The sequence below is a fragment of the Gadus chalcogrammus genome, chromosome 8 (assembly GCF_026213295.1).
Source record: "Gadus chalcogrammus isolate NIFS_2021 chromosome 8, NIFS_Gcha_1.0, whole genome shotgun sequence".
Classification (NCBI taxonomy): domain Eukaryota; kingdom Metazoa; phylum Chordata; class Actinopteri; order Gadiformes; family Gadidae; genus Gadus; species Gadus chalcogrammus.
Genome location: NC_079419.1, coordinates 1,505,006 through 1,516,701, shown reverse-complemented (window position 1 = coordinate 1,516,701; position 11,696 = coordinate 1,505,006). Strand labels below are relative to the sequence as shown.

Below are 11,696 nucleotides of genomic sequence, written 5' to 3'. Positions count from 1 at the left end.
GACACACACAGACACACACACACACACACACACACACACACACACACACACACACACACACACACACACACACACACACACACACACACACACACACGGGAAGCTGAATTTCCACATTCCACTTTGAGTCCAACAGAGAGCAAAGGGAGTGACACACCCTTCAGACGACATTCGGGGGAGGTGGTGGTGGAGTTAAAGTGATGCGGAGCCGTACACGCTCCATGTTTAAAACATAGATACTATCGCTTCAGCTCTCATGGGGAAGACATAGCGGGGGAAGCAACAGGTTGCTGGCATGACAATCAAAGGTAAGGCCAACTTTAAATGCGTTTTATTTCTAAGTGCGTGTTAGGGCTACTATTGATGCAAAATTCAATTGTGAGTATTTACGGCCGAGGGTCATGATTTATATACGGTCTAGTTTTTGTCATAATCAGCAGCCTTGAAATAAAAAAGAAATATGCGTACAGAAATTACTTTTAACTTGTATATTGTGCTCACGATCCCATTCATAACACCAAGCTATACTTTTGTTGATGCCTCTATACTTTGCATTCGGTTGTGGATAAAAACATGTTTTATATAGGGCCGTTATCTCTAAGGAAACTATCGGCTGCCGGGAGGATGTAGCGAGCAGCATTGTTACAGAGTGAGATCATGGGTACTCCAAAATATAATCTTCATTTCGCAAACACGACCACACGCACATACACACATGCACGTACGCACGCACACACACGCCTAGATGCTTAGACGCACAAGCACACAAGAACGCACAAACACAGACACACGTTCAAACACACGCACACGCACACACATTTCCAGAGGAGACGTTTCCAAGGAAGCCACTGTTTGGATAACAAGGCTTGGTGAGCCATTGCTTATAAAAAAAAAAGTAAGGTTTACGGCTTGAGTGGATTCAAACAAACACAGCCATGCGTGCGCGGGAGTTTGTGTGCACGTGTGTGTGTGTGTGTGTGTGTGTGTGTGTGTGTGTGTGTGTGTGTGTGTGTGTGTGTGTGTGTGTGTGTGTGTGTGTGTGTGTGTGTGTGTGTGTGTGTGTGTGTGTGTGTGTGTGTGTGTGCGCGCGAGCGATTGATTGAGTCCGATTTCAAATCCCAGTGAGTTAGAATGTAATTTATCAATGTTTGAAACATGTTGGCTTTTCGTGGTTCTACTGACATGATCGGCAAAGCATATCATGGGGGGGGGGGCTGGGGGGGGGTAGTAAGGTCATCCATAAAGTAAACCTTTACACCACGTAGTCATGGTGTCTGTAAATCATGGTTGACGGAATAAGAATTATTATCAATCAACAAACTGCAGCAACAGCCTTCCAAACAGGGTGGTTTTAAAGTAGGAGAAGTGTGTTTATTTAACAGCATGTGCTTTCTTTATCATTGTATTTATGTTGCTGCTGAGGTGATGGATAGCATCTGTTCTCATGTTGCATGCAGCCTTCCTTTCTTTCTTTGCTCCTGATATTACAATAGAATGAGAAAAGAATACCAGAAGACCAGGGACCAGGGATAAAATGCCATTTAAACGCCATGTTTCCTCTGAAACTCTCATGTCTGTAGGCCTATTCAGCAAAACATTATCACAACGTTAAAGCCTAAGACTGCATAGGTATCTCAGGTTCTTACCACGATAGAGTTGATTATCCTTTACAATATGAAGGCTACATGGATATGGTTTGTACGTCCACATTTTGTGTCAGTGCTTTATCACTACATCCCTTATAGTCTCTGTCAGAGTAACGTTTGACCCTTAGCTCTAACGATAAAGATTGTGTTCGATGACCACTCCTAACTCTTGGCCAAAGCCCATCTCCCACACACACACACACACACACAAACACACACACACACACACACACACACACACACACACACACACACACACACACACACACACACACACACACCATACCCCGCCTTTCAACTTGACTGTATTGCAGCTTTCCAACGACCTCATCAGGGTGGAGAAGGGGCATGCATGAGGTCATCCTTTCTCTCTCTCTCTCTCTCTCTCTCTCTCTCTCTCTCTCTCTCTCTCTCTCTCTCTCTCTCTCTCAGTCTCTCTCTGTCTCTCTCTCTCTCTCTCTCTCTCTCTCTCTCTCTCTCTCTCTCTCTCTCTCTCTCTCTCTCTCTCTCTCTCTTTCCAATGGGGACTTCCTTTCCACTACAATAGGAAGTCTCCACTGTGGAGACTCTTGGAAATATATTAATACACATAATCAAACAAATAAACAATAGATAAAAAGAGTCAGTCATATGTCCATATGTATTATATAGTCATTAGCATTATTAGCATTATGAATTCTTTTTTATATATATGCAGTTCAACCGAGCCTGTGTTAGCACCTGTCCCAGCTCCCACGATACCTCCTGAGTCAGACGCCTGTTCCCTAGACGTTCCCGTCACCATGACAACGCCAACGCCAGTAACAACAACCTGGCTTCCAGTTTGTTTGTTGCTAGGCGCAGGTTCCCATCAACTTATGCAGGTCTCTGGTAGAGTTGAACGCCATCTGGTTGTTGTGTGTGTGTGTGTGTGTGTGTGTGTGTGTGTGTGTGTGTGTGTGTGTGTGTGTGTGTGTGTGTGTGTGTGTGTGTGTGTGTGTGCGTGTGTGTGTGTGTGTGTGTGTGCGTGTGTATGTGTGTGTGTGTGTGTGTGTGTGTGTGTGTGTGTGTGTGAGTGTGTTAGAGTGAGAGAGATAATGTTTGTGTGTGTGTGTGTGTGTGTGTGTGTGGGTGCGTGCGTGTCTGTAAGAGAGAGAGGAGAAGAGAGAGAGTGAGAGAGATCGTGGGTGTGTTTGTGTGTGTGCGAGTGAAAGAGAGAGAGAGAGAGAGTTAGAGAGAGAGATGGTGTGTGTGTGTGTGTGTGTGTGTGTGTGTGTGTGTGTGTGTGTGTGTGTGTGTGTGTGTGTGTGTGTGTGTGTGTGTGTGTGTGTGTGAGTGAGTCAGAGAGAAAGAGGGAGAGAGAGAGAGAGAGAGGTGGTGGAAGATAAAAATATAAAAAAAACGACAGGAGTGTTGGAGCAGGTAGTGGAGAAACAGACCCAGCGATCCGACCCCCCCCATCAGTTCACAGTAACTCCTCCACCCTGTGTGCTGTGTTTTGTGTCCCCCCCCCCCCCCCCCCCCCCCCCAGAGCCCACCCACCGCTGGGCTCTCCTGCTGCCGCTGCTGGCTCTCCTCCCCGGGGGCCCGCGGGGCCTCGCCCAGGCCTGCGTCTGTCCCAGGGCCACCGTGGTCACCCGCCTACCCGCGGAGATACCGGGCGGGGCCTGCTGCCTCAACTACTCCGGCTCGGCGCTGGGTCGCGTGTCCTGGCCCGGGTTCAGCGACGACGACGACAACAACAACAACAACAACAACAACGACCCCCACCACCACAACGCCAGCCGCCCCCGGCTGGAGGTGCTGGACCTGTCCCGCTGTAACGTCACCCACATCGAGCCGGGCTTCGGCCGCGCCGCGACCGGCCTCCGGGAGGTCCACCTGCAGCACAACCGCCTGGAGGCGCTGCCCGAGGACTTCCTGGCCCGGCAGCCCGGCCTGCGGGTGCTGGACCTGGGCTCCAACCGGCTGCTGGAGCTCCCCGAGGGTCTGCTCCGGGGCTCCGGGGCGCTGCGGCGGCTGGGGCTGGCGGGGAACCGCCTGCGGTCCCTGGAGCCCGTGGCCTGGGTGCTCCGGGCGCCCCGTCTGAGCCGCCTGGAGCTGGAGCTCAACCCCTGGGACTGCTCCTGCGGCCTGGTGGAGCTCCTGGCGGTCGCCACGGCGACGGGGGCCAACGGGACCGTCTCCTCCGGCCCGTCGGCGAACCTGACGTGCGCCTCGCCCCGGAAGCTGGAGGGCGTGGCCGTGCTCTCGCTGAGCCCCGACGCCGTGTGCCAGCCCCCGGGGCTCACGGCGCTCTTCATCCTCCTCCCGCTCCTCCTCCTCGCCGGCCTGCTGCTCTGCTGGTGCTGCGGGAGGAAGAGGAAGAGGAGGAGCGACGCCACCTTCGGCTCCAAGAAGAGGAAGAGCAAGCAGAGCCAGAAGGCGCCGGCGGCCGGTTTCCGCGACCAACCGCGGAAACCGGCCCGGCCCGTCGCCAACGGCGACCCCGCCCCCGCCGACGGCGCCCCAGAGAGAGGGGGCGGGATCCTGAAGAAGCAGCTGCTGCTGCGCCCCGCCTCCCCCCTGTTCAGCAGCACCCGGGACCTCCCCCAGCAGGTGGAGGCGGAGCCAAAGCTAGGCTCCGCCTCCTTACGGGACTCCCGCGCCTCCGTCAGCTCCGCCGAGGGAGGGGGCAGCGGCCTGGGACTGCCGGGGAACACGACAGCGGGCGGAGGCGGAGCCGGCGAGGGCGGCGGCGGCCGGGGGGCGGAGCTAGACGACGTGGTGAGCGTGAGCGAGGTGCTGAAGGACTCGGCCAATCGGGAGAAGGCGTACCTGGTGCAGTCCACGGAGTACTACAGCCTGCTGCCGGGCATGGACCTGGGGGGCTCGGACCACGGCGACTACGAGAGCGTCGACCTCGCCTGATCCCCCCCCCCCCTCCGGGATGGGACTGAGCGTGTGTGTGTGTGTGTGTGTGTGTGTGTGTGATTGTGAGTGTCAGTGTTTGAGTGTGAGTGTGTGTGTGTGTTTGTGTTTGCAAGTGTGTGTTTGTTTCCGTTTCCTTACCTGTCTGTTTGAGTGCATGTTTTTATTGTGACTGTGTGCGTGTGTGTGTGTGTGTCTGAGAGTGTGTTTGTGTGTATCTGTGTGTATGTGTGTTTGCAAGTGGGTGTGTGTTTCTGTCTGAGTGCATGTTTTTATTGTGTGTGTGTGTGTGTGTGTGTGTGTGTGTGTGTGTGTGTGTGTGTGTGTGTGTGTGTGTGTGTGTGTGTGTGTGTGTGTGTGTGTGTGTGTGTGTGTGCATACGTGTGTGTGTGTGTGTGTGTGTGTGTGTGTGTGTGCATACGTGCGTGTGTGTGTGTGTGTGTGTGTGTGCATACGTGTGTGTGTGTGTGTGTGTGTGCATACGTGCGTGTGTGTGTGTGTGTGTGTGTGTGTGTGTGTGTCTTTGTGTGTGTGTGTGTGTGCTTTTCCATTGGACCTGGGCAGCAGGCAGAGAGACATTTGACAAATAGAGTCAACCTTTTCAAAAAAACTGCTTATTTTTAATACAGCTCAGGTTTTTTTTCGCACTGAATGTTACAGCAAGAGGTTTCAACGTTGAATGTATTTAACATTTCTGTAAGGCTCCCGTTTCATTAACCCATGGGCAAGACAAACCTACGCTTCACTGACCTTATTTCATTTAAATTCATTTTCACGACGTTTTTTCCAGAAGAATGTCCTTCAATGTCCATTAAGTCAGGTCTGAGTACCGGCTGGTGACATGTCCTCCCACCTTCCACCCCCCTCACAGTATAGAAGGCCGGTACGTACAGTACCTTTGGCTAAACAATGGGGTCTAATCACCCGGGTGCAGAATGTACTATTGTTAGTTGGATGTACGGGTTGTATTTGCCAAGCATTGTGGTTGTGTAAGCTTATTGATGATTGTGCAGAGGGGTGTTTGTGGAATTTCCAGGAATTGACAACTAAAAAACATATTTAAGTCCTTCAAATGAATCTTTCAAGATTGCCCTCATTTCATTTTGACTCATTTCATGTATTCGACTGTAAATTATTAAATGTTCTATTTCATGGTCCTATGGGTTTTAGCTTTGTTGATGTTCTTTTGTTTCATAACTTTATCTAAATATATTTCTAAAATAAAGCTTTTGTAGCAATTATGTCCCTGTTTTGGAATTGATGGTGATGTGATCTTTAATTGTCTATAAAACATATCAGTGTGCTCTCACAGAAAATAAAATGCCAAAATGATGAACAAATATATAGGCTATATGAACAATGATGGCTCTTATGAACAAAGAGGAAAGACCTGGTAGGCTTGAATAATGATGTTCTCTGATATCCGGTTACGACAGGTAGGAAATAAAAAGGTAGGAAAGTATCCTAATCCAGTCTTGGCTATACCTGAATCCCATCCCTGCTTTGCATAATGTAAGGGGCAGTAATTATAGCATTGGGTTACAAACACAAAACTGCCTTTCTGAAACCTTTCAAAAAACGTTAGCAGTTTTCTCTTCGCACAGTGTATGTTTGTTCTGTACTACAAAGACACACTACTCATGATGTTTAAGAGCCAATCATCGGTATGTTACTCTGTAAAGTCCACCACAACCACCAATACCACACTTTGTGAACATGGACAAACAAAAATGCCACTAGGGTAATCGTATATTAGAAGGGCTATGCATAAGACTCACATGCACCTGTCATATGCATGTCACCGATTGTGCATGAAGGAGTCTGAATGCTTAAGACTGATGAAACTTTGCATTTAATATGAAATATTTGACCGAATGACACTTAAGTTACAACAGTCATCAACATTCTTCAAGACTCCTCTTCATGGTCAAGACATGGTGTTGAGGAGATGACCTATCGGGTCAGCCTTATGCTCAACCCTCCAATGAAGTGTCAACAAAGATCAAATGGTTGCGGTCATCCAACTATTTAAGTAAAAATGTATTCTTGGATGTGGTTTTAATTGCCACAACTATAATGACATCCAATCTAAAATATGAACAGATGCAGATATTTGACATCTGACTGATGTAGCTTCAGGTTTGTATTTATATGCATATTTATTAAATGATAACATAATAACTTTACACATTATACCTGATCAAATCAGATCTCACAACCGCCATCTTGTGGTTAGAATATAAACGTCACTATATCAGATAAATTATTAAAAACACAGCTGCATGTGTGACAAATACGTTATTAATAGTCAACCACAAATCTTGGATAGTGTGTATTCTAATAAGGGGGCGAAGAAGGTAGATTGCCTACATAAATATCCACTGTCAGAATAGAACTGGAAAGGATCATAAAACTGCCCAGGAGAAGGAAGCACTAAGTTTGACAGGAAAACGATGTGAAGAACAAATAAGACAGCTGGAATGGCCAATGATAAACCCAGGGTGTGTGTGTGTGTGTGTGTGTGATTGTGTGTGTGTGTGTGTGTGTGTGTGTGTGTGTGTGTGTGTGTGTGTGTACGTGCGCGCCCATGTGTGCAGGTGGGAATGTGTGTGTGTTTTCAGGTATAGCCTGCATTATGTCATGAAGTTGTATAGTGCTGGGTTCTACATTACCATTGTGGTGCATTCATTCCAATAACTTACTTACATGGGAAACACAGAAGTACCTCAGTTGTAATGCCTACTCAAACAAAGAATTGGAAATGAAATGCGTAACATACTCATCATACTTTAACAGACATTCCTAATTCATATAAATTAATTAATTAACCTCTGTGCTACAAATTGCTTATTGAGGTAATTTGTGACTCTGTTATGAGTTATTGAAAGATCAAAATGTCCCCCAATTATTAGCTAATGCTTTAACTAACAGCTCATGGTAGAACGCGTAGGGACAGGATTCCCAGGCTATAAACTGGGAGTGATGTATAGCGGATCATCACATTCTGACAGGGAGGTTTAAAAAGGCCACGGGGAACTCATATTGTCATCAGTAGAGCTAGCAGGCACACTAATCATCAGCCTCATCCTTTGTAAGTCAGCTGTTTCTAGTATTTTGGGCCAAGAACAGCCTACTGAGAGTTTGTGTGAAGTGGGTCTTGATGTTTTCTAGGACTTCCGGCCATGACAGTGTCGTACTCCTTGGAGGTGGCCAACGCTCGATTCGGTGGCTTCTCCAAGCTCCTCTTCCGTTGGAGAGGGAGTATCTACCGGCTGCTTTACAAGGAATTCCTGGTGTTCTGTGCGCTGTACGCCTTTGTCAGTGTCTTCTACAGGTAAAAGCTTTTATTTGTGTTTGTTCTTGACACACTGACTCTTTTGTTTTCTGAATCTGGCATTGAGCACTGGATCTCTTCTGTGTGTAGATATACACTCACATCTAGACAACGGGACCTGTTTGAGCGCATTGCCCTCTACTGTGATCATTTCACCAACACCAACTTCATCCCAGTCTCTTTTGTGCTGGGTAAGTCCATCCAAGTTTCTTAATCCACTTCATTGATCCGGGATACACAGAATTCCTTTTATTTATTTTAAAATGTTGTGAAAGTTATAACTTTTTCTAAGAAGGCCTATCGGAATTGAATCAGAGTATTTTATTTTATGTTTTATTTTTATATTTTAATTTGCATTAAATCAATCCAAAAACGTTTTACGGCTCGCTCTCAAAAACGATTACAACCTCCACAGGATTTTACGTGACCTTGGCCTTCAACCGATGGTGGGGTCAGTACACCAGCTTCCCGCTGCCGGACAACCTGATGATGGTGGTGTCTGGGAACGTGCACGGCAGAGACGAGCGGGGACGCCTGCTGCGGCGCACGCTGATGAGATATGCGCACCTGTCGTCTGTCCTCATCCTGCGCTCCATCAGCACGAGGGTCCGCAAGCGGTTCCCCTCCCTCGAGCACATCGTAGACGCCGGTGAGGAGCCGGCAGCTGCTGTGTATATACACTTGCTAAATCCGTATTCACGATATACATTTAATCATAATTTCTCATCAAAGGCTATATAATGTCTGAACCCTTTTCGGTGAAACTTTTTTAAATGATTCTGATACGGTTCTAAAACTAGCTTAACTTCTTAATTACCTTTGCATTGTTCACTTTAGTAACATTTTTTTCCAAATTCAAAATGTCCCATGGCCACGGATCACGATGCATGGCTTCGGACTGCAAATCGATTGCTAAGCGCCTTGTATATACGCAGGGTTTATGACGGCAAAGGATGTGGAAAAGCTGGAGTCCCTGAACTCTGACTTCAACAAGTATTGGATGCCCCTCACGTGGTTCTCCAACCTGGCGGCCGAAGCCAGGGAAGAGGGTCGAGTCAGGAACGATGTGGCGCTTAAACTCCTCATGGAAGTAGGCCTACGTTTTCCCCCTTTAAAATCGGAAAGAACAACGTAATAACTTGATCAATGAATCAAAGCTGGCCTAGTGTGATCTAGTAGTGTTTATTAAATAGGTAGAAATTAAATGACATGCAAAAATGTAATAGCAAGATTAATAATATATATCATATAATATGAGATAAAATAATCTAGCATTAAATAAATCAAAGTAGGCCTGCGTTTAAACCATTATCCACTATGTTCACAGGAGCTCAATAAATACAGAGCCAAGTGTAGCCTCCTGTTCCACTATGACTGGATCAGCATTCCTCTGGTCTACACGCAGGTATGTACGACGTGTAATAAAATAATAAAAGATAAGACCTTCTGGAATACTCGGATGACCTATGGGAGGCATCAGATGTTAGGCTCGAGGATTGATGCCCACAGATGGAACTTCCTGGTTCACAAAGTAAAAGTCCTCCCTTTAAATCCATTCCTATGTATTTCTTTTTTGGTAAGTTTGACGTTCATGAGTTGATTTAACTAAGGACAAGAAAGATACATATATATTTTCCTCTTGCCATTAACCTTTTGTAATGAAATTTGTGCCTTCATAATATTATGGTTGCTCTCTACCCAGGTCGTGACGGTTGCAGTATACTCCTTCTTTGCTTTCTGCCTGATCGGACGACAGTTCCTAAACCCGATGAAGGGCTACAAAGACCATAAGATCGACTTGTACGTCCCTGTTTTCACACTTCTCCAGTTCTTCTTCTACGTCGGATGGCTCAAGGTATGTAGGTATATATACCCCGACACGGGGATGACTGCGCTGTCTACAGTGAGTTCCTGTTATGAGAGTGGTCGCCCATATACCTCGATGAGGCTGTGATGGTTCCACGCAGGTGGCCGAGTTAATCATCAATCCCTTTGGAGAGGACGACGACGACTTTGAAACCAACCAACTGATCGACCGAAACTTTCAGGTGGTTTAATTTGTTGATTCATTTTGTATCATTACGTTTTCAGGGTTTTTACTGCAATTTATATAAAAATATATATTTTATTTAAAAAACAGCCACGCTGAAAGAAAGATTCCCAGGCCTTTATTTCTCAGAGCCTATTGCGGGGTGGGGGGTTTGGTTCCAGTTTCGCGTCATCTCTCCGCTCTCGTTCCAGGTCTCCATGTTGGCTGTGGACGACATGTACCAGAACCTCCCCCCGACGGTGAGGGATAAGCACTGGGCCGCGGCGGGCTCCCCCGCGCCCTACAGCCAGACCGCCGGCCCCGGGGCGCGGACCCCCGCCTTCATGGGCTCCACCTACGACATGAGGTGAGCTGCTGGGGGGCGCTCCCTCTCTGGGGTCAGTGCTGGTCGTTGTCCCGCCAGCGGAGCCCAGGTGGAGCGTCCAGGGTCAGACCTGGGCCCCACTGGGGAGGCCGGCAGACCGGTCTGGTGTCTAGCCGTCGTACGGCTGTCAATTCAATTCAAATTACTTTATTTTTCCGTTAGGAACTTCAGATGTGGAGGAGCAGCAGGGTGTGTCCATACCCAACAGTGCATACAATAAACAAAAGAAAAACACACACACACTCGCAAACATACACCGTCAGCCCTGCAGAAAATAAAAATAAAAGTCCTTGCCTAAGCCCAATAAATAAATAGTATTATTACGTCCATAGTAGAGGATGAATAAATAAATAATTTAAAAAGATTCCAGGTATTAAAACAAGAGGATACAGTTCAAGGAGGGGTTAAACCATTCAAGAGTCTTATGGATGCCGGGACAAAACTTGACAGGGCTCCGTTTGTCCTTACTGTAGGGGCTCTGTATCTGCGGCCTGAGGGTAAGAGGGAATACTGGCTGTGTAGAGTGTGTGTGATGTCAAGGGTGATTTGTGTTGATTTCTGCTTTCTGCTGTGAGGGGGACACTCCCTCTGGTGAAGTCACCAGAGGAGGTTTTGAAACGGCTTTAATCACATTACATGTCATGTGACTAATCATGCAGGATTGGGCTGTTTCTTACAAAGCTGGGATCCTCCCTCGGAGAAGCTCAGTGGTCATCAGTGCGAGACAATGAATTGTCTCTATTGCACAAAAAAAACTTTGTGTTTACTGTTGCTGAGTCGACTAATAAAGCCAACAGGAATCAATCCAAAATATAGCCCTAACTTAGTTTCTTCCCTTTTTATTTTCCTACTTATTTAGCACAAACACAAGCCAGGCGTTGTATTTTTTAAGAAGTTGGCAAACCGCCATTGACGTAATTGGTGTTCCTAGTTAGATTCACCGTGTTCTGTACTCGTGTCTCTGGCCTCTGTGTATCCTACAGGATGAGCGCTGAGGATCTTCAGGTGCACCAGCCACAGGACTCCTCTTCGAACATTGTGATGCTTCAGCCCAGGGGCTCCCTTGGAGACGGGCTGGAGGGGGTTTGGGAGAAGGGCAAGGGAATCATTCGAGGGGCGAGCCTCCCGTCCCTGCTGGAAGGCTTGACACACCCGGTCGAGGATGACTGCGTTAACGGCAGTGGCGATGAGGTCTGAGCCCTGACTCAAGAACACAGGCAATGATTACAGTTGGATTACATGATGGCATTAAGAGGAGGTTTATGCATTTGTTTAAGCTTTCTACAGTCTGTTTTTGTTACAATAATGGTTTTGAAACATGATTTATTTATTATTTTATTTTTAACCTTATATATATTTCTATATGATGCATTGTTCAAAATAAAATCATAATAAATTTGATATTTGTTATTA

General features: G+C 47.1%; 2 protein-coding genes across 2 annotated transcripts; both read left to right on the top strand.

The window, feature by feature from the left end:
- On the top strand, positions 1–4,917 carry si:ch211-106k21.5 (leucine-rich repeat-containing protein 24). The gene is made up of 2 exons (XM_056597310.1): positions 1–308; positions 3,157–4,917. The coding sequence occupies exons 1-2, from the start codon at positions 296–298 to the stop codon at positions 4,533–4,535; spliced, it is 1,392 nt and encodes a 463-aa protein (XP_056453285.1). The 5' UTR covers positions 1–295; the 3' UTR covers positions 4,536–4,917.
- A 2,797-nt stretch (positions 4,918–7,714) lies between these two features.
- best4 (bestrophin 4) lies at positions 7,715–11,640 on the top strand. Its single transcript, XM_056597311.1, has 9 exons — positions 7,715–7,869; positions 7,960–8,060; positions 8,285–8,518; positions 8,805–8,959; positions 9,197–9,274; positions 9,572–9,724; positions 9,837–9,917; positions 10,111–10,265; positions 11,267–11,640. Exons 1-9 carry the CDS (start codon positions 7,718–7,720, stop codon positions 11,478–11,480), a joined length of 1,323 nt encoding a protein of 440 aa, XP_056453286.1. The 5' UTR covers positions 7,715–7,717; the 3' UTR covers positions 11,481–11,640.
- Positions 11,641–11,696: the final 56 nt, after the last annotated feature.

Coding starts and splice junctions, on each gene's coding strand:
- best4 (XM_056597311.1), top strand. CDS start 7,718: ATGACAGTGTCGTACTCCTTGGAGGTGGCCAACGCTCGATTCGGTGGC. Junction 8,061..8,284: donor CCCAGTCTCTTTTGTGCTGG/GTAAGTCCATCC, acceptor CAACCTCCACAG/GATTTTACGTGACCTTGGCC. Junction 8,960..9,196: donor CGCTTAAACTCCTCATGGAA/GTAGGCCTACGT, acceptor CTATGTTCACAG/GAGCTCAATAAATACAGAGC.